This window comes from Hemiscyllium ocellatum, chromosome 42 (assembly GCF_020745735.1).
Source record: "Hemiscyllium ocellatum isolate sHemOce1 chromosome 42, sHemOce1.pat.X.cur, whole genome shotgun sequence".
Taxonomy (NCBI): Eukaryota; Metazoa; Chordata; class Chondrichthyes; order Orectolobiformes; family Hemiscylliidae; genus Hemiscyllium; species Hemiscyllium ocellatum.
The window spans coordinates 16,294,680-16,321,131 of record NC_083442.1 but is presented as its reverse complement, the minus strand read 5'-3'; the positions used below and the strand labels follow the sequence as shown (position 1 = coordinate 16,321,131).

Here is a 26,452-nt window from a genome sequence, read left to right as displayed (position 1 = left end):
ATTTCCTCTCAGCCTGCATCAACTTCTGAATAAGATATCCATGTTCTGCCAACATGTCAATCTGTCGCACTGGCTAAGATGGGAGTGACCCGGTGTGATGGCGACCCTGATGATAAAAACTTTGAAATGGAACTGGGTCTTGAGGATTTTCAGCGATGGGGCGGAGACTGTTTTCCTGTGACAGCTTGTTCCACAGGGGGATTGTCCTCAGGAAGTAAGACTGTTGTCTTGGTACAACTGACTAAACGTTTCTTTCATATTTAACCAAATTACTCCCCATCCAGTTGAGGCGAAAGGACTGTCCAGCACAATTAAATGAATCCATGGTGAGTGCACTCATTACCAAACTAAAGCTTATTAGATTACTTACAGTGTGGAAACTGGCCCTTTGGCCCAACAAGTCCACACCCCACCCATTCCCCTACATTTACCCAACACTATGGGCAATTTAGCATGGCCAGCCCACCTGACCTGCACATCTTTGGACTGTCGGAGGAAACCAGAGCAAACCCACGCAGACACAGGGAGAATGTGCAAACTCCACACAGTCAGTCGCCTGAGGCGGGTATTGAACCCGGGTCTCTGATGCTGTGAGGCAGCAGTGCTAACCACTGAGCCACCGTGCTGCCCAACACTACTACAATTCCCTCAGAATGATCATTATCGTCATCTTCCATTTCCAAATTCTCCATGTCATCCACCAGGTTAAAAACTCTGCTTTTCCAGTTCTTTGCAAATGGTTACATCAGGATATAACTGAAATAGCGAGGTGTGTGGTTTTGTTTAAATTCACTCATAGAACGTGGGCTTGGCCGGCTTGGCTAATCTGTATTGCCCGTCCCTCGATGGCATTGAGAAGGTGGTGGTGAAATGTTTAGTTAGACCCATAATGCCCTGAGGGAGGGAATTCCAGGGTTTTAACCAGTGACAGTGAAGGGACGGGTGATATATTTCCAAGTCAGGATGGTGAGTGGCTTGTTCATGGGTTTGGAAGGTGCTGTCTGAGAATTTTTGGGGAACTTCAACGCTGCGTCTTGTCAATAGTATTTAGCTGAGCATTTGCAAAGCCAAGGTTGGAAAATGGGACTCGAATAATCCGGTGATTGTTTTTGACTGGTGTGAATGTGATGGGCTGAAGGGTCCTCTCTGACTCTCAGAGCAAACTTGATTAAGAAGCAGTTCAAGGAAAGTTCGCTTAGTGATACCTGGGAGGGAAGAGTTATTTTGCTGGGGGCTGGGGGTAGCGGGGGTGATAAGCAGGTTGGTCCAATACATCAGGTAAAAAATGAGGTCTGCAGATGAGATCACAGCTGAAAATGTGTTGCTGGTCAAAGCACAGCAGGCCAGGCAGCATCTCAGGAATAGGGAATTCGACGTTTCAAGCATAAGCCCTTCATCAGGAATGAGAGAGAGTAGCCAAGCAGGCTAAGATAAAAGGTAGGGAGGAGGGACTTGGGGGAGGGGCGATGGAGGTGGGATAGGTGGAAGGAGGTCAAGGTGAGGGTGATAGGCCGGAGTGGGGTGGGGGTGGAGAGGTCAGTAAGGAGATTGCAGGTTAGGAGGGCGGTGCTGAGTTGAGTTGGTCCAATACATCAGTTGATAAAAGCGAGGGATAATCCTGTAAGATTGTGAGGGGTCTCGACTGGTTAGCTCCTGACGTTTCCGTTTGTGGGAGAACGTGGGGCACAATTTAAGAATCTCCTACTTATATCTAAGATGAGGAAATAGCTTTTTAAAGTCTTTCAAATTCTCTTAACCAGAGAGTACGAGGGGTTGGGATGGTGGGTATTTTTCAGGTGGAAGTAGTTAGATTCTACATTAACAAAGGAATCAGAACGTTATCAGGGAAAGGTGGGATATACAGTTAAGGCCCACTCAGATCAGCCATTATCGTACAGGGAGGTTGGTCTGGGTCTTGCTCCTAGTTTGCAGAAGTTAAAAACACTTTCTTGGCTGTTAAGTGCTTTGGGAGGATACTGTGTGAATATAATTGGAATGGAAGTGATGGACGGTGTCACCAACAGTGCTCTCAAAAGCAGCACCTGCTCAGCAATAACCTGCTCAGTGACGCCCAGTTTGGGTCCCACCAGCTCCTGACCTCATTACAGCCTTGGTTCAACCATGGACAAAAGAGCTGATTTCCAGAGGGGAGGGGGCAAGTGACAGCCTTTGACATCAAGGCTGCATTCGACCGAGTGTGGCATCACAGAGTCCTAGCAAAACTGGAATCAATGGGTATTCCGGGGCAAGATGGTTGTGGTTGTTGGAGGTCAGTCAGCCCAGCTCCAGGAGATCACGGCTGGAGTTCCTCAAAGTAGTGTTCTGGGCCCAACCATCCTCAGCTGCTTCATCAATGACCTTCCCTCCATCACAAGGTCGGAAATGGGGCTGTCTATCAATGACTGTGCAGTGTTCAGCATCACTCCTCAGATACTTAAGCAGTCCATGTTCAAATGCAACAAGATCTGGACAATATCCAGACTGGTGGCAAGTAACATTCGGACTACACAAATGCCAGGCAATGAACCATCACCAATAAGTGACAATCTAACCACCACCACTTAACATTCAATGGTGCGCTCATCCAGAAACTAAAAGCAATAGTAAAACTTGTACACAGGTCTGAGACGTTTTCTATCCCTCAGAACAGTGCCTCGGTATAAGCCATCAGTTCATTTCCAGGTTTTGCTATTGTTTTACTGATTTCCCCTCTGAATAGGTAATCCTCGTCAAATTCCTGGGAGTTACCATTGACCAACTGGACTCATCACACAAACACAGTGACTTCAAGAGCAGGTCAGAGACTAGGAATACTGTGGTGCATAACTCACTCCCTGACTCCCCCAAAGCCTGTTCATCATCTCCAAGGCACAGGTCAGGGGTGTGATGGAATACCATCCAGGATAAAGCCACCCATGTAAATTGGCACTGTATTTACAATCATCCAATTTCTCCACCACCGATGCTCAGTAGCAGCAGTGTGTACTATTGGGCTGGCATGGTGGCTCAGTGATTAGCATTGCTGCCTCACAGCACAAGGGTCCCAGGTTCAATTCCACCCTTGGGTAACTGCGTGGAGTTTGCGTGTTCTCCCTGTGTCTGTGTGGGTTTGCTCCGGTTTCCTCCCACAGTCCAAAGATTTGCAGGTCAGGTGAATTGGCCATGCTAAATTGTCCATAGTGCTAGGTACATTAGTCAGAGGGGGATGGGTGACTTGTCGGAGGGTCAGTGTGGACTTGTTGGGCCAAAGGGCCTGTTTCCACATTGTAGGGAATCTAACCTAATCTAAAGGATGCACCACAGAAATACGCCAATGCAGCAGTTCAAGAAGGCAGCTCACCACCACCTTCTGAAGGTCAACTAGGGACCAGGCAAGGAATACTGGCCCAGCCCCATCTCACCAATGAATAAAATATTCATCGTCCTTCAAGAGAAGGGCACTGGTCACTCGGGTGTTTTTTTTCCCAACTGGTGGAACACGAATGAAGTTTTTTTGCACTTAATGTTTCCTCCTTATGTCACCAACACGCACATGAAATGGATACTGGGGAGAATAAAGCACCAGTGCTGTTTGGGGAGGGGATATAATATATACATGAGAAAAAATATATAACCAGGAGATCAGAATCTGCTCCGTTGAGGACTGACACTGAGCTGGCACAGCCAGTGTGTGCTCCTGCAAGGAGAAATGATCCCTGCCCTTCTTAGTTTTGAGAGATTTAATTGCACGATGGTGCAGCTGTGCCCTCTGCTGGTAACAGCTGGTAAATGCTGGCACTGCGCCTGATGGTGATGGGAGACAAGGCTCCTGTTTTTACAGCCATCCTGCCCTCTGCTGGTTTCATTCTACCATCGTCCTGCAGAACAGAACGGACTGCTGCAAGGGAGTGTACCGACAACTGACCAACCCAGGAACGCTATCGGCAACTACCGGCCGATCTGACCAAAGGATACACCTGTGAACTGAACTGATTGATCATGACTTCTGATCCATGATGTGGAGGTGCCGATGTTGGACTGGGGTGGACAAAGTTAAAAATCACACAACAGGAAGCACTAGCTTTCGGAGCGACGCTCCTTCATCAGGTGGTTGTGGAGAATAAGATGGTAAAACTGTGGAGTATAAGATGGTACCTTACCATCTTATACTCCACAACCACCTGATGAAGGAGTGTCGCTCCGAAAGCTAGTGCTTCCAAATAAACCTGTTGGACTATAACCTGGCATTGTGTGATTTTCAACTTTGGATCTAGTCCTTCAGCGTACCCTCCACACTCTCATCCTGCATACTTCTCGCGTAGGGGACATCTACTCCCTTCCAAAGATACACAAAGCCAAGACACCAGGACGTCCCATCGTATCAGCCAATGAGACCCTGCATGAGAAACTCTCTGGCTATGTAGACGCTATCTTGAAATCCATCGTACAGGGGACCCCCAGCTTCTGTATGACACTACAGATTCCTTACACAAACTCAGTACCCACGGACCAGTAGAACCGGGAACATTCCCCCCAAAAGACCGGCAATATGCTCCTCCCAGGTTTTTGCCCTGACTCCTCTGAACCATATTCCCCAGCACCATAAGGTAATCAGTCCTGACGATGAACGGGATAAAGGATCGGTCAGTCCACTTCCTAAAGAACACGCCTTACTCTTGGCTCAATTTCCCTTGGGTCATGATGCCAGTTCAAACCGGTCGCCGTTACTCATGAGTCTGTGCACTGACAGTGCAGGGCTTTTGCCCGATTTCGCTGAACTTTGGATGCTGCCTGAACTGCTGTGCTCTTCCAGCACCACTGATCCAGCAGAATATAGCGAGATCATCCATGTACAGGGAGGCTCTGTCCTGCAGGCCTCTGTTGTCTGCAACAGTACCCCCTCTCGGGCTCACATCCTTCCTGATGGACTCAGCTAAAGGCTCTTTATAACACACAAACAGTGGGCAGCCCTGCCTGGCTCCGGATCTGATAGGGAAGCTTTCGGATTCCGATCCACTGACTGACACAGCGCTGAACGGTGTTGGTGTCGAGCGATTGGACCCAATTGCGGATTCCCTCCCCACAACTCGGCTTGGAGAGCACATCCCACATGGAGGGCTGCGATATTCAGTCAAAGGCCTACTCCTGGTCCAGGCTAATGAGGCAGGCGTCCACCCCCTGACCTGCACGTAGGCGATTGCATTCCAGAGGAGAGTGAGGCTCTGGTACAGCACAGGTTTGGTCGGAGTGACTCATCAGTTCCAGAGCAGGACCTTAAGACAGGATTTTGTAATCTGCATTCAGTGTTAAAATTGGTCACCAATTTCTAGATTTCTCCCTCTCCCCTTTCCAAGTATAGATGAGGGTGGTGCTACCTTTCCTCAGCACATGCTTCCTGCCAGAAGTATGCTGTCATACAGCTGCAGCAGGTTTGTTGGAATTGTTGTGAAAGTCAAACTTTAATGTTTGTTTGTTCTCTATATGCAAAGACTACACAGAACCAACCTGCTCTGGTGTCTATGTATGTAGAGAAAGTTGCACTCAAGTCCCGCTGAGCTGAGTGTAATTTGGCCAGTAAGCCGTCACTTCCCGGAGTTTAATTGTTTTCTAAGGCCTCGGGGATCTTGGTCAGAGGTAATGGCTGGTCCAGTCTCTCCTGCGCACCGCCTGAGACCTCTGTGACAGGGGACAGGAACGACTGGGAGGCTGCACTGTCTGTGTGCTTCATGTCACGCAGTCTGGTATAAAAGGATTTGCTGGTCCTCTTCCTTCAGGCTTCAACAAGGTCTCTCTGCACTGCACTGTGTCTGCAGGGCTGCTGAAGACATCATGCAGTTTGGCGACTGATTTGGTTTGCCAGACTACCAAAACCAGTGGGGTGAGCTGAACCTGTCACACACCTCCTGCTGGAATGTGCCCTTCGTAAAGGAAGTCTGGAGAGAGAGGCGATGGTATTTGTCGAGATTCATCCCGAGCAGCTCCGTGATGCAGGACTCGGTGCTCTAGCTCCGGTTTCCTCCCACAGTCCGAAGATATGCAGGTCAGGTGAATTGGCCATGCTACATTGTCTGTAGTGTTAGGTGCATTAGTCAGAGGGAGATGAGTCTGGGTAGGTTACTCTTCGGAGGGTCGGTGTTCACTTGTTGGGTTGAAGGGCCTGTCTCCACACTGTAGGGAATCTACTCTAATAATACTTTGTCTACATACATAGACACCAGGGCAGGTTGGTTCTGTGTAGTCTTTGCATATAGAGAACAAACAAACATTAAAGTTTGACTTTCCCAACAATTCCAACAAACCCAAAGACATTTGTTCCTCACGTAAAATGATGACTACATCAATTGGAGGCACTGAGAGGGTCTGATAATTGAACTGACCCTCATTATAGTTTCGAAGGGAGGTGTTAGAGAAGTGGCCTTCCCCCACTCCACCCTCAGCAGCAGCTGCTCTGAGATTCAGTGTGTCCCTCAGCACGTAGTCCGGGATCCCGGAATGTGTCAGTCTGCTACACCTGGTCAGGGTCAACTCCTTGCTCTGGAAGACCAACAAGGTTCGGCAGACCAAAGAGCGACTTTCACCCGGTTAATGGTCCTCCAGGCGCGGTCGATGTTTGTCTCACTGTGCACAGACACAGGGAGAATGTGCAAACTCCACACAGACAGGCACCCGAGGCTGGGAATGAACCTGGGACCCCGGTGTTGTGAGGCAGAAGTGCTAACTACTGAGCCACCATGCCATGTTGTGAAACTTGAAAGGGTTCAGAAAAGATTTACAAGGATGTTGCCAGGGTTGGAGGGTTTGATCTATAGTGAGAGAATAGGGCTGTTTTCCTTGGAGCATCGGAGGCTGAGGGGTGATCTTATAGAGGTCAATAAAATCATGAGGGTCATGGATAGACAAGTCTCTTCCCTGGGATGGGGGAGTCCAGAACTAGAGGGCATAGGTTTAGGGTGAGAGGGGCAAGATATAAAAGGAGCCTAAAGGGCAGCGTTTTCACACAGAGGGTGGTGCGTGTATGGAATGAGCCGCCAGAGGAAGTGGTAGAGGCTGGTACAATTACAGCATTTAAAAGGCATCTGGATGGGTATATGAATAGGAAGAGTTTGGAGGGATATGGGCCGGGTGCTGGCAGATGGGACTAGATTGGGTTGGGATATCTGCTCGGCATGGACGGGTTGGACTGAAGGGCCTGTTTCTGTGCTGTACATCTCTCTGACTCGATGGCACTGTAACTGGGCCAACTGAACATTTAACCACTTCACTGTCGGCGAAGATTAGCTGAAGTTGCTGGGAATATAGTTCAGAGGGTCCAGGGCATGCACAAACATTGAGGAGACCATCCCCAAGATGAGGCAGAAACTGAGCAAACGGGACTACCCCTCCCTCTTCCTTGTGGGTAGAAACCTGGTCATCGGGTGGGAGCTCCTCTCAGCGTGGTTGAACGTGGGAAAGGTCTGGCCTATCCTTCACAGTCACCTCAGCCATCTTCCACTTCTTCTGGAGGTCAAAGGTGAACGGTCCTCGTGGGAAAATTGGAAAGGAAAACACCTTTGACCATCAGGAAGTGGTCACCACCTAGTGTCCTCTGTGGGAAAAAGGAGAGGGTGGATCCTGTTGGGTGGTTCCCCAAGCAGAGTGTCAGAGTCATTTGGCAGAATGCCTCGTCACCAGAACTTTCCAACATGCACCATGACATCACTTGGCAGAGGGTGAGAAGGGCACTGCCTGTGAGATCCCCATGTTTGTCTCTGCACACTGCCCTCAGAGCGGCTGTGGGGTGAGGCAGAGACTGTCACATATCGCCTGCTGGAATGTGTCTTTGTAAAGGAAGTCTGGAGAGAGACACGGTGGTTTTTGTCGAGGGTCGTTCCTGGGCAGCTAGGTGATGCTGGACTCTGTGCTCTATGGTCTGTTCCTGGGACATACACCGAGACAATTATTGCCTGCACCAGGAGGATCATCAGCCCATCAACTTGGTAAAGACACTCTTTGCCCTACCCAAAATGTTTTGGTCATCGAGTGGAAAAACTTGACCTCAAACATTGCAGACTGGCACATTCCAAGGTCCAGGACTATATTTTGAGGAACACACTGAAGTTTGACGCAGCTGGTGCCAGGGTGCAGTGGGGAAAGACCCACTGTCTGATGTCATTCTGCCAACGTGTTAGCTCCCTTATCTGACTCAGTCGTTGCCTCAGTGTATGTAAATCTTGTACTGCACGAGTAAGAAATGTCTTTGGACTTTGCAACTGCAGGCGATGTCAAATTTCAATGTTTGTTCTTCTTGATATGCATCTTATTGTAAAGTGTTTTTATGCATAAAGTATATTTTGCATTAAATAAAAACAGAGATGTGTACCATTTGCAAGATACCCACTTTAAGGTGTTTTCTTTTGTGGGAGATTTGAGGATCTATTGGGAGAATCTGAATACCAGCCCAGTTTAATTTGTGCATTGGTTTATAACCATTTGTACGAGGCACTGGAGAAACTCAGTTAACAACATGAGCTAGAAGCATGGCATTCCAATCAGAACTCTATCAACAAACACATCGATTTGGATCCCATCAATCACCGTCTGAGTAAAAGAACAGGAAATGACATCAGCACAGGAAATGACACCACCACAGGAAATGACGTCACCAACCCAAGGAAACCTAAACACATAAATGCATTCCATAACATCAGTGCTTCACTGGAGGCTCACTAACCATGTTACCCCGTCTGGTGACGAGACGTCTGAAAATGAACCTTCCAGCTCAGTGAGCAAACTTACATCCAGAACCTCAACCTGAGCTACAAATCTTCTCCAAACTTGCAATCAGCTAAACCCATGAGTTCCACCATCCAGAAGGACAAGGGCAGCAGTTAGACGGGAACACCACTCCCTTCAAAGTCCTCTCCAAGCCATTCACCATCCTTGGATGGAAATATAGCACTGTTCCTTTTGTGTCCAAACCCTGGGACTGCCTCCCCACTCACCACAGTGGGGCAGTGTACTCAGCCACTCCATCCACTTTTCGTTTTCTTTGTGTTAGTCCTTCTCCACCCCCCCCCAACTAACACCTTCTGGAGAGAGGCAGCAGCGGCAGTGGTAGTATTGGGGCTTGTTGGAGACATTGGTGGTCAGCTGGAGGTCCGGTGTGAGGCAATGTGGGGCCTACCCTGGAATCCCACTGGTGGGTTCCCAGTGCCTGGCGTGCGGACCTACCCAGGGCATACCTGAGGCCTACCCGGAAATCCCGCTTGTGGGTTCCCAGTGACTGGCGTGCGGACTGAAGGTGAGCTCCTTCACAGACTAAAGGCCAAGCCCTGCACTGGATGGGGGCTTTGGCAGTCTGAGATCCTAGGAGTGATCCCCATGCAGCGCGGGAGATTCCCTGACATCTGCAGCGGGGTAGAGAGCAGGCAGCCTGAGACATGGAGAACCAGATTGAACCTGCCTGGGGAAAACATTCCAAAATGGTGGAGATTGTGCACTTGTCGGAAGTATGATCCCAGCATGGCTAATCAGTTAAGAAAGGCTGCGTAATGTTAGAACTTTTAGCTTTAATTCTATGTAACACTCGATTAATATAATCCCAACAAGCCATTCAGCCCAACAAGTCCACACTGACCCTCCAAAGTGTAGCCCACTCAGATCCATTCCCCTACTTTTACCCCGACTAATGCACCTAACTTAGGCATCCCTGAACACTGCAGGTAATTTAGCACGGCCAATCAACCCTAACCTGCACATCTTTGGACTGTGGGAGGAAACCGGAGGAAACCCACGCAGACACGGGGAGAATGTGCAAACTCCACACAGACAGTCACCCGAGGCTGGAAATCGAACCATTCGAACAGATGAGAGACTTAACAAGCCATCAAAGTATTTTTCAATGTATAATTTCAGTTACATTACACTGTAAACTTTTGCTATAAATTCTGTGTCTTACAATTGTGTACTCCACTACCACCTGATGAAGGAGTGGCGCTCCGAAAGCTAGTGTGCTTCCAATTAAACCTGTTGGACCATAACCTGGTGTTGCGTGATTTTTAACTTCTCAAGGCTAACTAGGGAAGGGGAAATAAATACTGGTTCAGCCAGCTGTGCCCACCACTGCGTTTTAAAAATGCTTCCTGTTTTTTGAGTGATCACAAACCACACTGATTGGTCTTCCGACATAATGTGGTTAAAGTTTAACCAGTGACTGGGTCTGTAGTACTCTGTAATCGGATCTCCACATGATCACAGTGTCTCAGTGTAACTGCTGTACAGAGACATTTCCTCACACCCACTATAGTCCCTCCCCCTGCAAGGGGGTGCAGATCAGACTGAAAGGGAAGGGGGTGGGGAGCTGAAGAGTGCTCAGTCTGTCAGGGACTTAACACAGAATCCAGAGATGTCTCTGCTCGGTCTCTTCCTCTCGCTCCTCCTCAGCAGCGCCTCATCCAGTACCATACCCCGACTCAAACTGAATCTGATGGGTAAGTGGGGGCTCCTGACCCCATTTCCATGGGGAGGGTATTGTGTGTTGGGAGGCTGGTGGTTGTGTGTGGAACCTGAATCTCAGTTTTGCACTTTGATGTGCCGCACTAACGGAAACATTTTTAAAGTCACAGCCACAGAAAGTTATTGTGAACTTTGTGACTTGAGGTTTTCGAAATCATTTCATAGAACATGCTGTTGGCGTTTGAGACAAACAATTCAACGACTGGAACTCTGCACAGCTCGCTTTCAGCTCATTCTAATTTCCTAGTGATTGCCTTGATTGACTGTAGCTCCAGCACACTCTCACAGTGCACTCCTGACGTGAATGTGTAGTGGCTCAGTGGTTAGCACTGCTGCCTCACAGCGCTGGGGACATGGGTTTGATTCTACCCTCGGGTGACTGCCTGTAGAGATTGCACATTCTGCCCGTGTCAGCAAGTGTTTCCTCCCACAGTCATGTGTGCAATTCTGGTCTCTTTCCTATCGTAAATATGTTGTGAAACTTGCAAGGGTTCAGAAAAGATCTAGAAGGATGTTGCCAGGGTTGGAGGTTTTGAGCTGTCGGGAGAGGTTGAACAGGCTGGGGCTGTTTTCCTTGGAGGCTGAGGATTGACCTTATAGAGGTTTATAAAATCATGAGGGGCATGGATAGGGTAAATAGACAAGTTCTTTTCCCTGGAGTGGGGGAATCCAGAACTAGAGGGCATAGGTTTAGGGTGAGAGGGGAAAGATATAAAAGAGACCTAAGGGACAACTTTTTCACGCAGAGGGTGGTACATGTATTGAATGAGCTGCCAGAGGAAGTGGTGGAGGCTGGTACAATTGCAACATCTAAAAGGCATCTGGATGGGTATATGAATAGGAAGGGTTTGGAGGGATATGGGCCGGGTGCTGGCAGGTGGGACTAGATTGGGTTGGGATATCTGGTTGTTATGAACAAGTTGGATCAAAGGGTCTGTTTCCGTGCTGTACATCTCTATGATTCTGTGTGCAGGTCTGGTTGATTGGCCATGCTGAAATTGTCCATAGTGCCCAGGGACAGAGTAGGTTAGGCAGATTAGTCATAGTAGATGTGGGGTTGGAGATCTAGGTAGGTAACTCTTCAGAGGGTTAATATGGACTCTATGGGCTGAATGGCCACCTTCCATACTGTAGGGATTGTATGAAGACCCAGACCTGATAACACAACAAATCCTCACAGAGAGATGTTTATCACCGAGCAGAGACATCTCTGGCTCTGGATTCTGTGTTAAGTCCCTGACAGACTGAGCACTCTTCAGCTCCCCACCCCCTTCCCTTTCAGTCTGATCTGCACCCCCTTGCAGGGGGAGGGACAATAGTGGGTGTGAGGAAATGTCTCTGTACAGCAGTTACACTGAGACACTGTGATCATGTGGAGATCCGATTACAGAGTACTACAGACCCAGTCACTGGTTAAATGTTAAGCCACATCATGTTGGAAGACCAATCAGTGATGGGTTGTGATCACTCAAAGTGTTTATCATTCCTCAGCTCCAATTTCCTTCCATCCCACTGCCGTTCAGGATTCTCTCCATCTTTTAGCAACTGCCATTGACATGTCTGAAAAGGGTTTGGTCCGATTCTAAACTTATCCACCTTGGACACTGAATGTTTGAGTTAGCATTTGGACCTGGGTCCTCTGGCTCAGAGGCTACTGAGAGATCCCCAACTCACTGAATCGCAAGGCTGCCTGAGCTATCTCCACAGCCAGTCTCCATGTCGAAATGAACATGGACATGGATCACATTTTTTTTGAAGGAAGATACGGTGGCTCAGTGGTTAGCACTGCTGCCTCACAGCACCAGGGTCCCAGGTTCGATTCCACCCTCTGGCGACTGGCTGTGTGGAGTTTGCACATTCTCCCCGTGTCTGTGTGGGTTTCCTCCGGGTGCTCCGGTTTCCTCCCACAGTCCAAAGATGTGCAGGTCAGGTGGATTGGCCATGCTAAATTGCCCGTAGTGTTAGGTGCATCATTCAGGGGGAAATGGGTCTGGGTGGGTTGCTGTTCGGAGGGTCGGTGTGGACTGGTTGGGCCAAAGGGCTCGTTTCCACACTGTAAGTAATCTAATCTAATAAAGCTCGCACTGAGAGTAACATAACTGTGTGCAATTAGATTGCTTACAGATTAGATTAGAAACAGGCCCTTCAGTCCAACAAGTCCACACTGACCCACCGAAGCGCAATCCACCCATTCCCCTACATTTACCCCTTACCTAACACTACGGGCAATTTAGCATGGCCAATTCACCTGACCTGCACATCTTTGGACTGTGGGAGGAAACCGGAGCACCCGGAGGAAACCCACGCAGACACAGGGAGAACGTGCAAACTCCACACAGTCTGTCATCTGAGTCAGGAATTGAACCCGGGTCTCTGGCGCTGTGAGGCAGCAGTGCTAACCACTGTGCCACCCACCAAACAAATTCTCTCAACAAACTAATGCTATCTCTCCCCATGCATTTGAGAGTCAGAGAGATGTACAGCACGGAAACAGACCCTTCAGTCCAACTCATCCATGCCAACCAGCACTTGGCCCATACCTCTCTAAACCCTTCCTATTCATATACCCATCCAAATGACTCCTAAATGTTGCAATTGTACCAGCCTCCACCACTTCCTCTGGCAGCTCATTTCATACACGCACCACCCTCTGTGTGAAAAAGTTGCCCCTTAGGTCCCTTTTAAATCTTTCCCCTCTCATCCTAAACCTATGCCCTCTAGTTCTGGCTTCCCCCACCCCAGGGAAAAGACCTTGCCTATTTACCTTATCCCCTCATGATTTTATAAATCTCTACAAGGTCATCCCTCAATGAGATACCTATGCCCTCTAGTTCTGGACTCTCACATCCCAGGGAAAATACCTTGTCTATTTATCCTAACCATGTCCCTGATGATTTTATAAACCCCTCAGTGGATTACTGACCTGGTCTGCATTTGGCCCCATGTTGAGATTACAGCTCCCCCATCACTTATTATCCCAGTGGAGAAATTATAATGGGTATGTTCTGGGTCTACATGTCCGGTTTACACAGCATCATCCTTGTTATGGGAAATTGGGCCGTTTCAGTCACTCCTCGAGATCCCGTCGCCATGGTTACCATTTCATTCCAATGACAGCTTGTTCTTTTCCGTCTTTTGTGTTGATCAATAATCAGTCAATCCGTGCTCTTTTCTATCTTTACAGCTGAAATTCAAGATCGGTTCCTATTTCACTCGACTGAGGAATATACAACCTCGCTCCGTGAGGGAAGCACTGTTTACGTTGGGGGGAAAGAAGTTCTTTACCAGATAGAGTTGGAAGAAGCTCCCAGCTCGAATAAAACGGTACAGTGGGATCAGCCTGATCCAGAGATGCTAATGTCTTGACTAGTTGCCATGATTGGTAAAATGACAAACTGAGCTCTGTGGATCTCACAGCCCTGTCGTGTCATGTTGAGTTTAGGAGGGTCACTGGACTTGAACTGTCTACCCTGTTTTCTCTGTCCATAGATGCAAGCAGACCTGCTGAGTTTCTTCAGCAATGTGTTCCAAAGGAGCTCAGGCAGCACTGCAGGGAGGGAGTTCACAAGATGGATATTAACTTTACCAGATTCATTTCCAAAATTGACAAAAACATTTGAGAATCCCTACAGTGTTGGAAGCAGGCCATTCAGCCCATCCAACCCTCCGAAGAGCATCCCACCCAGACCCACCCCTGTATTTCTCATGTCCAATCCACTTAACCTGCACATCTTTGGATTGTGGGAGGAAACCAGAGCACTCTGGGAAACTCACGCAGATACGGGGAGAATATGCAAACTCCACACAGACAGACACCCAAGAGTGGAATTAAACTTAGGTCCCTGGCGCTAACCACTGAGCCACCGTTGCCATCCTGAAAAGACAGCTAGTGTGGGCGTGATGGGCTGAATGGTACCCTTCTGTTCTATGAAAAATGTTTGTTTCCCAGTGACTCAGTGGGAAGATACAAAGTGAGGGCTGTCGCTGAATCAACTACAAGACAGAGTATTTCTGAGACAGTTTAATGATCCGACGAGAGGTCATGTGAAAGAATAAAATAGATGGGCTGAATGGCTTCTGTTACGTTACATAAGGTATGATGTACTCGCCTCAGAACTAGTTGAGAGAAGAGTCATCAGGCTGGATCCTGGGAATGTCTGATGGGGAAAGGTTGAGCAGGTTCAGCCGAGTTTCGCTGGGCTTCAGACGAATGAGAAGAGATCTCACTGAAACAAAGGATCCCGCGTGGGGCTTGACGGGCTGGCTGTTCAGAGAATATTTGTCCTTGTGCGGGGGCTCCAGAACCAGGGGGTCACTGTTTCTAAATAAGGGATTTCCCTTTTAAGGCGTGGATGAGGAGGAATTTCCTCTCTCAGAGGGTTGTTAGAATTTGTAATTCTCTTCCCCAGCGAGCTGCTTAGGGAGGTTTGAATATGTTTGAGGCTGAGTTTTGTCAGGTCTTTGATTGGTTGGAATGTGGACAAGGGGGTTCAGGACTATGGGGTCACCCAGAACAATGAAGTTCAGCCATGATGTTATGAGGAGTCCAGAGGGGCCGAATGGCCTACCCGAATGCCTTTGTTGTTGCACGTCTCCACGTGATTTGTTTTGAGGTCTTGGTGTTTCTGTTATTAGGAGGAGGTTCTTCAGTATTAGAGATCTCTGTTAGGATCAGTGTAAGTCATTGAGTCAAATAGCATGGAAACAGACTCTTCAGGAGGAAGTGAGGACTGCAGATGCTGGAGATCAGAGCTGAAAATGTGGTGCTGGAAAAGCGCAGCAGGTCAGGCAGCATCCAAGGGGCAGGAGAATCGACGTTTCGGACATGAGCCCTTCTTCAGGAATGAGGCGGCATGAGCCCTTCTTCAGGAATGAGGCCTCATTCCTGAAGAAGGGCACATGCCCGAAACGTCGATTGTCCTGCCCCTTGGATGCTGCCTGACCTGCTGCACTTTTCCAGCAACACATTTTCAGAACAGACTCTTCAGCCCAACGTGTCCATGTTAACCACATATCCTATGCTGAGCCAGTCTTGTTTGCCCGCATTTGGCCCATATCCCTCGAAACCTTTCTTGTCTATGTCCCTGCTCTAACATCTTCTAAGTGGTTGTAATTGTACTCCACCAGTTCCTCTGGCAATTCATTGTATAGACACACTACCTACTGTATGAAAAGATTGCCCCTCAGGTCCCTTTTTAAATCTTTCCCCTCTCATCTTCAACCTCTAGTTTGGACTTGCCTACTCTGGGGGAAAAATCCTTAGCTATTCACCATTTCTATGCCTCTCATGATTTTATAAACCTCTGTAGGGTCACCCCTCAGCATTCTACACTCCAGGGGAAAGATGCCCCAGCCTTTCTGTATAACTCAAACTCAGCAATACCCTCAAAAATCTTTTCTGCACCTTTCTCAGTTTAATACCATCTTTTTTTTTAAAGCAGAGAGACCAGAAAAGGTGGCCTCAGCAGTGTCTTGTAAAGCTACAACATCACCTCCCAACTCAGTGCACTAACCAATGAAGGCAAACATATCAAATGCTTCCTTCACCATCCTGTCCACCTGTGACGCGGTTGAAAATCACACAGCACCAAGTTATAGTCCAACAGGTTTATTTGGAAGCACTAGTTTTCAGAGCACTGCTCCTTCATCTCCATATCATGACCTGTGACACTACCCTAAACAAAGTATGTACCTGCACTCCGAGTCTTTTTGTTATCATGTTGTCATTGAGATGTACAGAGTGGAAACAGACCCTTCGGTCCAACCCGTCCATGCCGACCAGTTATCACAACCCAATCTAGTCCCACCTGCCAGCACCCGACCCATATCCCTCCAAACTCTTCCTATTCATATATCCATCCAAATGCCTCTTAAATGTTGCAATTGTACCAACCTCCACTACTTCCTCTGGCAGCTCATTCCATACACGGACTAACCTCTGCGTGAAAAAGTTGTCCCTTAGGTCTCTTTTAAATCTTTCCCCTCTCACCCTAAACCTATGCCCTCTAGTTCTGGACTCCCCGACCCCAGGGAAAAGACTTTACCTATTACCCTATTCATGCCCCTCATAATTTTATAAACTTCTATAAGATCACCCCTCAGTCTCCGATGCTCCAGGGTGTTGGGACAGATCCTCTGTCCCCGTGTTCGTTTGGAGGAGAGAGACACCGGGTCTGATTAAAAGTATAAACAGGTTTAATGAGAGAGAATCGTACACAGTACAGTGAGGTGTCTAGCTCACTGGAGAAGGCGCATTCTGACTATTTTTTAAATTTGTCTATCCTTTTGTTCTCTCACATTCCAGAGTTACATCCTTATTTGGTAAAATGCAGAATTTTCGTATGTCATTGGTTCTCACCTGATAACGTTCTATTACCTCAGTTTGAGCTACGTGCATCTAGACACGGCTCCAATGTCCTGTTATCTCTCACCCTCCCTGGGGCCTCTTCAGGCTATGCCATCAGCTTTTCAGTCTGTTCTTAGTGTAACATAATGGCTTACTGTTGTCTAGTGAAGCTGACAAGTTCCAGACTTGCTAATACTACCTTACGTGAGCACTACCTAACAATAAAGTTTCTTACACTACCTAACCTTAATAATGGATCCCAACACTCCCTCCCTTGGCCTCGAAAGAGGCCACACAAAATACAGCAGTTCGCGCGCAGCAGTCAGGACCCGGATGGTCGGTGAGCGCCCCTCCGTCGCTCCTTTGCAAGACCGACCAATTAGCTTAACCCGGCTTGTCTGACTCTAGAGAGACATAGTTATAGGGGATAGGAGTCCCTAAGCAGCATACAACTTCACAAAGCTATCCGCGTCGCAAAAAATCCCTACTCTAGGCGCCTCTCCAGTTTGCATACAATCGTTAAGGCACGAGAAGCAGTGAAATAATACATAACAGACATAAGCACTCAGAAGTCGTAACATGGGGGTGGGAGGTCCCCCTCCATCTCAAATTCGGCCATGCCAACTGTCGCACAGGGAGCGCCTGCGCACTCCTGCTGTACAGCTTGATAAGGTGGGGGCGAAGAAAGGTGGTTATCCTTGCCTGTAAGGGCTCGGTCGATAGTTCGAGTTACAAGGGTCCTGCACGGAGAGGCGTACCGCAAAGCGCAGACCCAGCCCTATGAGAAGATGACCAGTCCGCCTTGGTTCAGACATCATCACCACCACTCTCCGTCTCCTCTCCGGGAGCGCCCTCCACCAGTGATTGTCCTTTTGGAGATCTGGAACAGTGTGAAAAGTGGTGCCAGTTATTGTCCCCCTCCCTGTCCACCCGTTATCCCTTCTTCTGTGGCCCCTCTAACACTGTCTCCCTGTGTGCGCCTCCCTTCAAAATCCTGAGCCACCAATCTTGTTTCAGTATCAAATGTCCTTCCACAATAATGGCATCCTGCCTGTGGAGACCTTCGTCTCTGCCCCTGTCACTCAAACTCTCTATCAAAAGCTCCTCCTTGTCTCTCCCTATCCCCTTTCTTCTCTGCCCTACATGCTATCACTCGCTGCTCCGGTTGCTCACTTTTGGCTCCATTCTTCTCCTAATTACCTCATCAACCGCAGCTACCATCATTTACGCGTTCTGCTCCTGTCACTCGTCCTTTCTCTCTTTACAAACGCTTTCTGTGCCCCTCCTAACAATTCATTTAATGGATTTATCCCACTTCACCCTTCTATCTTCCGTATCTTTCCCTATCCAGCATCCCCATATAAGTCTCCTTTCTCCCGCAGTAAATAGTATATTCAAAATAGACATCAACTCAGCCCACAAATACAGACTGGGCCTCAAAAATAAATTAACTTGTTCTGACAATCCTATCGGATTCTTAACCAGGACCGTCATTTCCTTTTAAATGTTCCGACCTCCCCACTGGTGAGGGGGTCACACACAAACCCAATCTCCTTGTCCCCTATCAACACTTCCCGCAGGGGACAAGTGGTTATGTTCTTCCCTGTTTCTTTCTTTTAAGAAATTTTCCAATGTTCCTATCTTCCCATATGCTCAAACACCAATTTATCAATTCGTGCTTGACAACTTTAAGGCCTGTTCCTAACTTGTAAACATATTTATATATTTACGTCCATTTATTCAGTGTTTAATATTTAAAATGTAAAATGCGTACAGTTCCCAATTTTGAAATCCACTGTAATCGTCCAGATTTAGTACCCTAATTTAGATCCAAAATTAGTTTTCTTATGTACTCCTGACCAATCATTTCTCAATTACAATACTTTAGGTCGTAAAAATAATCAGAGCTGTCTTACAACAATTCGTCAATTCAAGTTAAAAACTTCTAACGCATGCACAATGGTCGAATCCAAGGTCACAGATAATAACCATGGAAACTTTCATTTTTACAACTACCCACTGTCAAACGAAACTTTGACTGTCCTTCATATATTACTTTTATGTAAAAATAAAAGAGGTTAGTAAGAAAAGTAGTTAGGGAGTCATGACTCATAAAAGAACAGGAGTTATTAGCCTTAAAAAATCATGTTAAGTTCTCATAAAAAGAAATCACTTTAAACAGCAGTCCCGGAACTCAAGCTCTAGAAACAAAACAAGAATTCAATCACCAAACAAACAGATGCATCTAAATCATGTTAAACAACCATAACAATCACATCCAAAACAGTCCCGGGACTTACGCCCTAGGTGACAAGACTTAAACATTCAATCACTATCAAACAGATGAATTCAAGCCAGAGCACAAAGTGTTAAACTGTGTGTTAGCAGAGAAGCTTTCAGCCAGTCTCTCTCTTTTACACGGACACACCGCTGACGCACGCAGCAATAGCTTTCTCTCTCTCTTTGGGCAACAATACAGACCTTTTTTTACAGACTCACACACAGATTTCCACACACAGAAACTCTCTTTCTCACACAGACTTTTACAAACACAGAAATACTTATACACACACAGATTTTTACACACCCAGAGACTCTATCTTTCTCATAAACAGACTCCCTCTCACACACACACAGTCGCTCTGTCCGTAACTCTGCGTCTGTCTCTGTCCCCTGTCCTCTGTCTTTGTCTCTCTCTCTCCTTCGACTCCTGACAAAGCCTGTTCCAGTCAACACTGTCCTCTGGTCAGGGGAAGCATACGCTTTACCCAGATTCATCAGCGCGGGAGGAAGCATACACTTTACCCAGATTCGTCAGCGCGGGGGGAAGCATACGCTTTACCCAGATTCATCAGCGCGGGGGAAAGCATATGCTTTACCCAAACTCGTCAGCACAGGGGAAGTATCCACTTTACCCCAACCCAGTCCAAAGCGCAGGGGAAGTATCCGCTTTACTCCAAAACTATCTCTTCACCAAAACTTCGTAGCGCTGCATCCAAAAATGACTCACCACTCTTGATCACCGGTTCACTCTACTTACTCATCTCTCGGACTTTCAATCCTTGACCCAGAGACTTTCGTTACTATAAAACAAAACGGTTCGATTCTCTCTCGGGCTGACAAGCCCAGAATTTCGGTTGGCAAAGAGTTGTGAGATGCCAAACAAAATAAGAATTTAGTGTATTCAAACCCCTACTGGAGATCTTTTGTATAAAGGGCGTCTCCGAGCCCGATTAGGAGTGGCCGGCTGTCCGGCGAGCTCTCAATCCCTGCCAACAGGCGTGTCTCTACTCCTATGTCCCTTCGTGGTCGCCAGCTGTTGGGACAGATCCTCTGTCCCCGTGTTCGTTTGGAGGAGAGAGACACCGGGTCTGATTAAAAGTATAAACAGGTTTAATGAGAGAGAATCGTACACAGTACAGTGAGGTGTCTAGCTCACTGGAGAAGGCGCATTCTGACTATTTTTTAAATTTGTCTATCCTTTTGTTCTCTCACATTCCAGAGTTACATCCTTATTTGGTAAAATGCAGAATTTTCGTATGTCATTGGTTCTCACCTGATAACGTTCTATTACCTCAGTTTGAGCTACGTGCATCTAGACACGGCTCCAATGTCCTGTTATCTCTCACCCTCCCTGGGGCCTCTTCAGGCTATGCCATCAGCTTTTCAGTCTGTTCTTAGTGTAACATAATGGCTTACTGTTGTCTAGTGAAGCTGACAAGTTCCAGACTTGCTAATACTACCTTACGTGAGCACTACCTAACAATAAAGTTTCTTACACTACCTAACCTTAATAATGGATCCCAACAAGGGAAAACAGCCCCAGCCTGTTCAGCCTCTCCCTACAGCTCAAATCCTCCAACCCTGGCAACATCCTTGTAAATCTTTTCTGAACCCTTTCAAGTTTCACAACATCTTTCTGATAGGAAGGAGACCAGAACTGCACGCAATATTCCCAATGGTGGGCCTAACCAATGTCCTGTACAGCCGCAACATGACCTCCCAACTCCTGTACTCAATACTCTGCCAATAAAGGAAAGCATACCAAATGCCGTCTTCACTATCCTACCTACCTGCGACTCCACTTTCAAGGAGCTATGAACCTGCACTCCAAAGTCTCTTTGTTCAGCAACACTCCCTAGGACCTTACCATTAAGTGCATAAGTCCTGCTAAGATTTGCTTTCCCAAAATGCAGCACCTCGCATTTATCTGAATTAAACTCCATCTGCCACTTCTCAGCCCCTTGGCCCATCTGGTCCAGATCCTGTTGTAATCTGAGGTAATCCTCTTTGCTGTCCACTACATCTCCAATTTTGGTGTCATCTGCAAACTTGCTAACTGTACTGCTCATGCTCACATCCAAATCATTTATGGAAATGACAAAAAGTAGAGGACCCAGCACCGATCCTTGTGGCACTCCACTGGTCACAGGCCTCCAGCACCACCCTCTGTCTTCTACCTTTGAGCCAGTTCTGTATCCAAATGGCTAGTTCTCCCTGTGTTCTGTGAGATCTAACCTTGCTAATCAGTCTCCCATGGGGAACCCCGTCAAACGCCTTACTGAAGTCCATATAGATCACATCTACTGCTCTGCCCTCATCAATCCTCTTCAATACTTCGTCAAAAAACTCGATCAAGTTTGTGAGACATGATTTCCCACGCACAAAGCCATGTTGACTATCCCTAATCAGTCCTTGCCTTTCCAAATACATGTACTTCCTGTCCCTCAAGATTCCCTCCAGCAACTTGCCCACCACTGACATCAGGCTCACTGGTCTATAGTTCCCTGGCTTGTCCTTACCAACCTTCTTAAACAGTGGCACCACATTTGCCAACCTCCAGTCTTCCGGCACCTCATCTGTGACTATCGATGATACAAATATCTCAGCAAGAGGCCCAGCAATCACTTCTATAGCTTCCCACAGAGTTCTCGGGTACACCTGATCAGGTCCTGGGGATTTATCCACCTTTAACCGTTTCAAGACATCCAGCACTTCCTCCTCTGTAATCTGGACATTTTGCAAGATGTCACCATCTATTTCCCTACAGTCTATATCTTCCATATCCTTTTCCACAGTAAATACTGATGCAAAATACTCATTTAGTATCTCCCCCACTTACAGCGGCTACACACAAAGGCCGCCTTGCTGATCTTTGAGGGGCTCTATTCTCTCCCTAGCTACCCTTTTGTCCTTCACGTATTTGTAAAAACCCTTTGGATTCTCCTTACCTCTATTTGCCAAAGCTCTCTTATGTCCCCTTTTTGCCCTCCTGATTTCCCTCTTAAGTATACTCCTATTTCCTTAATACTCTTCTAAGGATTCACTCGATCTATCCTATCGATACCTGACATATGCTTCCTTCTTTTTCTTAACCAAACCCTGAATTTCTTTAGTCAGCAACACTCCTCAGGGCCTTACAATTAATTGGGTAAGTCCTCTTGACTCATCTTCCAAATCATTTCTATAAATGGCAAGTGACAGTGAACCCATAACTGATCCTTGCAGCACACCACTGGTCACAGGCCTCCAGTCTGAACCACAACCCTCTTTCACCATTCTCTGTCACATCCTCAAGCGACTAACTGTGTGGAGTTTGCACGTTCCCCCCGTGTCTGCGTGGGTTTCCTCCAGGTGCTCTGGTTTCCTCCCACAGTCCAAAAATGTGCGGGCTAGGTGAATTGGCCAAGCTCCGTAGTGTTAGGTGAAGGAGTAAATGTAGGGGAATGGGTCTGGGTGGGTTGTGCTTCGGCGGGTCGGTGTGGACTTGTTGGGCCGAAGGGCCTGTTTCCACACTGTAAGTAATCTAATCTAATCATACCGTCAAGCCAATTTTGTATCCAATTGGCTAGCTCTCCCTGGATACCATGTGATCTAACTTTACTAACCAGTCTATCGCGTGGAACCTGGATGAAGAAACAATACTGAAATCACTCAGCTCGTGGGGAAACTGAACACTGAGTTATGTTTAAAAATTACTGGAGAAACTCGGGGAGTACCTGTGGAAATGGTTAAACATCAACATTTAAAATTGACATTTCCTTAAATTTCAGAACCCAGCCTTTTTTGTAAATTTCTGAATTCTGCTATCTGCAATGCTTTGCATTTCTGATTTCCTTAGGTCAGGAAGTGGTTTTGCTTGTGAAATTCAGATTTGTAAATATCATGGGTGATTGCAATTAACCTCGTGATGTAACTTCCTGGGGAGCCCACACATATTTGCCATTTTCGATGTTGTACCTCACAGGAAAGAAAAAACGTCTCTCCAATTTTTTGGAAGTTAGGTAAAAAGCAGAGGGAAAGGTCACAGTAGAAAAGGGAAGCGAAGGGACTGTAGGATTAACCTGGAGGTTTGACAGGCAGATGAGCTTCTTAAGGAAGTATTGAGCCCCCTCCATCTCTGTCTGGTAGGTCATTTCCCAAACTCAGCATCCGTCAGGAATCAAAAAAGTTCAAACAATTGAATTTACTGAATGTAATAGCAGGAGAAAGTGAGGGCTGCAGATGCTGGAGATCAGAGTCGAGAGTGTGTTGTTGGGTGAGTGGATTGAATGTGGGTGGAGAGTGTGGTGCTGGAAAAGCCCAGCAGGTCAGGCAGCATCCGAGGAGCAGGAGAGTCGACGTTTCGGGCATAAGACCTGGTGAAGAGCTTATATCCGAAACGTCGATTCTCACTCTCCTCAGATGCCTGCCTGACCTGCTGGGCTTTTCCAGCACCACACTCTCCAGACTGAATGTGATCGCAGACTTTTAATTTAAAAATTCCTTGAAACTTAATGCTTGATTAAATCTAGGCAGAAAGCATTTTCCAATGCGGTCATGTAGCAGTTGTGTTACCTAACAGCAAGTATAGAATAACCAACCTTTCCAGATGTGTTTCCTCTCCAGTGCATTATTGCATAGGGAAGCATACAGATTTGAATTGGGTTTTAGTGAGAGACGGTGGGTGGAGGGGAGTGGGGAAGGAAAAAGGGTAGAAGAGAGGGGGCATTTGGAAGGGATCATGAATGGATGTGGAGCGAGAAGTAGAAAATAAGAAGGGGGTGGGTAAGGGAAGAAAGGAGTAGGAAGGGGAGAGGATGAGGGAAGGGAGGAGGAGTGGGAGAGAAGGAAGAAAGAAGAGGGGAGGAAGGAGGTGATTTCAAGGAGGGACGGAAGAGGGGCTTGGTGGGGAGAGAGAGATGGGGTAGGAGTAAGGAGAGGGATGGGGAAAAACAAGGTGTATGCCCAAGCGATATAATTCCAACATATTCTAAATAACTATTGGTGCATCGTGAGTTGGGATCAAGGAGAGATTTACAAATTAGTTCAAATTTCTCCAGAATGTAGAAGGTCAAGGGGTGATCTGATCAAAGTCTTCAAGATATTAACAGGAAAAGATACGGTAGCTAAAGATAAATTATTTCCATTAGTTGGGGATGCTAGAACTAGGGGCGTAGGCTGAGAATTAGGGCCAGACTGTTCAGGAGAGATGTTCGGAAGCACTTCCACACACCGAGGGTGGGAGATGTTTGGAAATCTCTTCCACAATTGGCAGTTGGTGCGAGATCAGTTGTTAGTTTTAAAACTGAGATAGATCATTTTTGTTAAGCAAAGGCGATGAGGGATATGGGTGAAGATGTGGAGTTAGGCAAATCAGCCATGATCTGATTGAATGTTGAAACAGAGTTGGTGAGCTGGATGGCTGACTGCATTTTCTGTGTTCATATTAAAGTCAATTTGGGCTGGTTCAAAATAATATTTCAGACAGTAGTTCCTGGTAGTGTTTAATCAGGAAATCAGATAAAAGAAGGTAATTTAAGGCTATGATCAAAATGAGAAACATTAAGAATTTGCAATGCTTCGAAACTGTATGTTTGACCTTCAAAGGAAAAATGATATTATTGGAAAGCAAGGATCCTCTAAGTAGTTTTATTTGTCAACTTTCTGAGTCGCACACCATTCTGTCTTGGGAAAATATCATCGTTCCTTCATTGTCACCAAGTCAAAATCCTGGAATTCCCTCCCTAAGGGTATTATGAGTCAACCTACAGTATATGGACTGCAATAGTTCAAGAAGGCAGCTCATCACCACTTTAAGGGACAACTAGGGACCAGCTAGCCACACTCATGTCCCACAAATGAATAAAAAAACACATTGATAAATGGTGATGATCTGAATTCAAAAAGATTGCTTAATTGGAGAAATTGCATCACAGCATGTGCCAATCTCATGTTTATTATTTTAAAACAGGACAGATGAGGTAATGTTTTCACTTTGGTATCCGGCCAATGGGTGAGGACACTGATGCATCTTGAGATTAAACCCTGAGCATCCACCCTCACTCTGACCTTCTGGGGCTGTGCTGTTGGGTGAAGCTAGTGATGTAGTGTATTGTGGGGAGGTGGGTGTGGTGTTCAGCAGGGCACAGTGTCTCTGCCATGTCCTGGTACCCCATTCGCTGCCTCAGATGAATGTGAAAAATGGCATGACATCATACTGGTTAATATTTATCCCTTTACCAATAAAACAGGCAATCTACTCATGGAAGCTTGCTGTGTGTAAATTGGCAGTTGTGTTTCTAAAATTAATTCAGTGACATTTCATGAATATTATTGGATATTATTAGAACAGCCTGAATGGCACTATATAAATGTACTACAATAATCCGTCAGTACGACCCACTGTAAGGTGCTACTTTCTCATTGAAACATTGAGTTGGTGATATTCGTTGGGGCTGGACTGTCCATAGTGAAACAATGGCATTCAATCAGCTCACCCACCAACACACTCTCCACCCACATTCAATCAGCTCACCCAACAACACACTCTCCACCCACATTCAATCAGCTCACCCAACAACACACTCTCCACCCACATTCAATCAGCTCACCCACCAACACACTCTCCACCCACATTCAATCAGCTCACCCAACAACACACTCTCCACCCACATTCAATCAGCTCACCCAACAACACACTCTCCACCCACATTCAATCAGCTCACCCACCAACACACTCTCCACCCATACTCAATCAGCTCTGTTACTTTTCAATATGAAAGAACATTACACAGCATCAATCTCTTACAAGCGTTTCTCTTCACTTTCCAGATTGCAGTGCCTGTGGATAACAAATCCATGACAAAATGTCAAAAGATGAATTTGGTGAGTTACGCTCTGATAAACATTCATACCTCTTTCACTTGGTTGAAAGGCAATAATTGCACAATAGGCCAGCTGTCCAGATCCTACTTGTTGATGGCCAATCAGCTTCCAAGTGAATCCTCATTGGATATCTGGCCAGCCAATGGAGCTTGTGCTAGTGAGAAGCTGTGTCACTGGGAATTTATCTTGGGAAACGGTAATCCAAGGGGTGGGGATGGTGGCTTTGTCTTCCAATTCCTTTTCAAAATGTCCACTTCAACTCTCTATGGGCCAGGCCTGGAGGTATGGATGCTCTTCCCATCAAGTCAGTCTGGAATCTTTTCCAGGAGTTGGTCATTCACCTTGTTGGAAAGAGGTCCCACCCCCACCCTAAATAAAGGCCTCCTTCAGGCCTCGGCCTATTCCTAGGCCATAGCCAGGATGGAATTGGGCAGCTAGTTTTGTTGGTCTTGTTGTGGTGAGTTGGCATTGAGACTTTTCACATCA

The 26,452-nt window shown here is 46.9% G+C and overlaps 1 protein-coding gene across 1 annotated transcript in view; it reads left to right on the top strand.

Moving 5' to 3' along the window:
- Nucleotides 1–10,241: 10,241 nt before the first annotated feature.
- Nucleotides 10,242–26,452, top strand: part of LOC132834843 (semaphorin-7A-like) — a 40,624-nt gene continuing 24,413 nt past the window's right edge. The window contains exons 1-3 of the mRNA XM_060853922.1: nt 10,242–10,448; nt 13,658–13,797; nt 25,913–25,966. Coding sequence (XP_060709905.1) covers nt 10,364–10,448; nt 13,658–13,797; nt 25,913–25,966 — 279 coding nt within the window. The 5' untranslated portion in view covers nt 10,242–10,363. The remainder of the gene's footprint in view (nt 10,449–13,657; nt 13,798–25,912; nt 25,967–26,452) is intronic.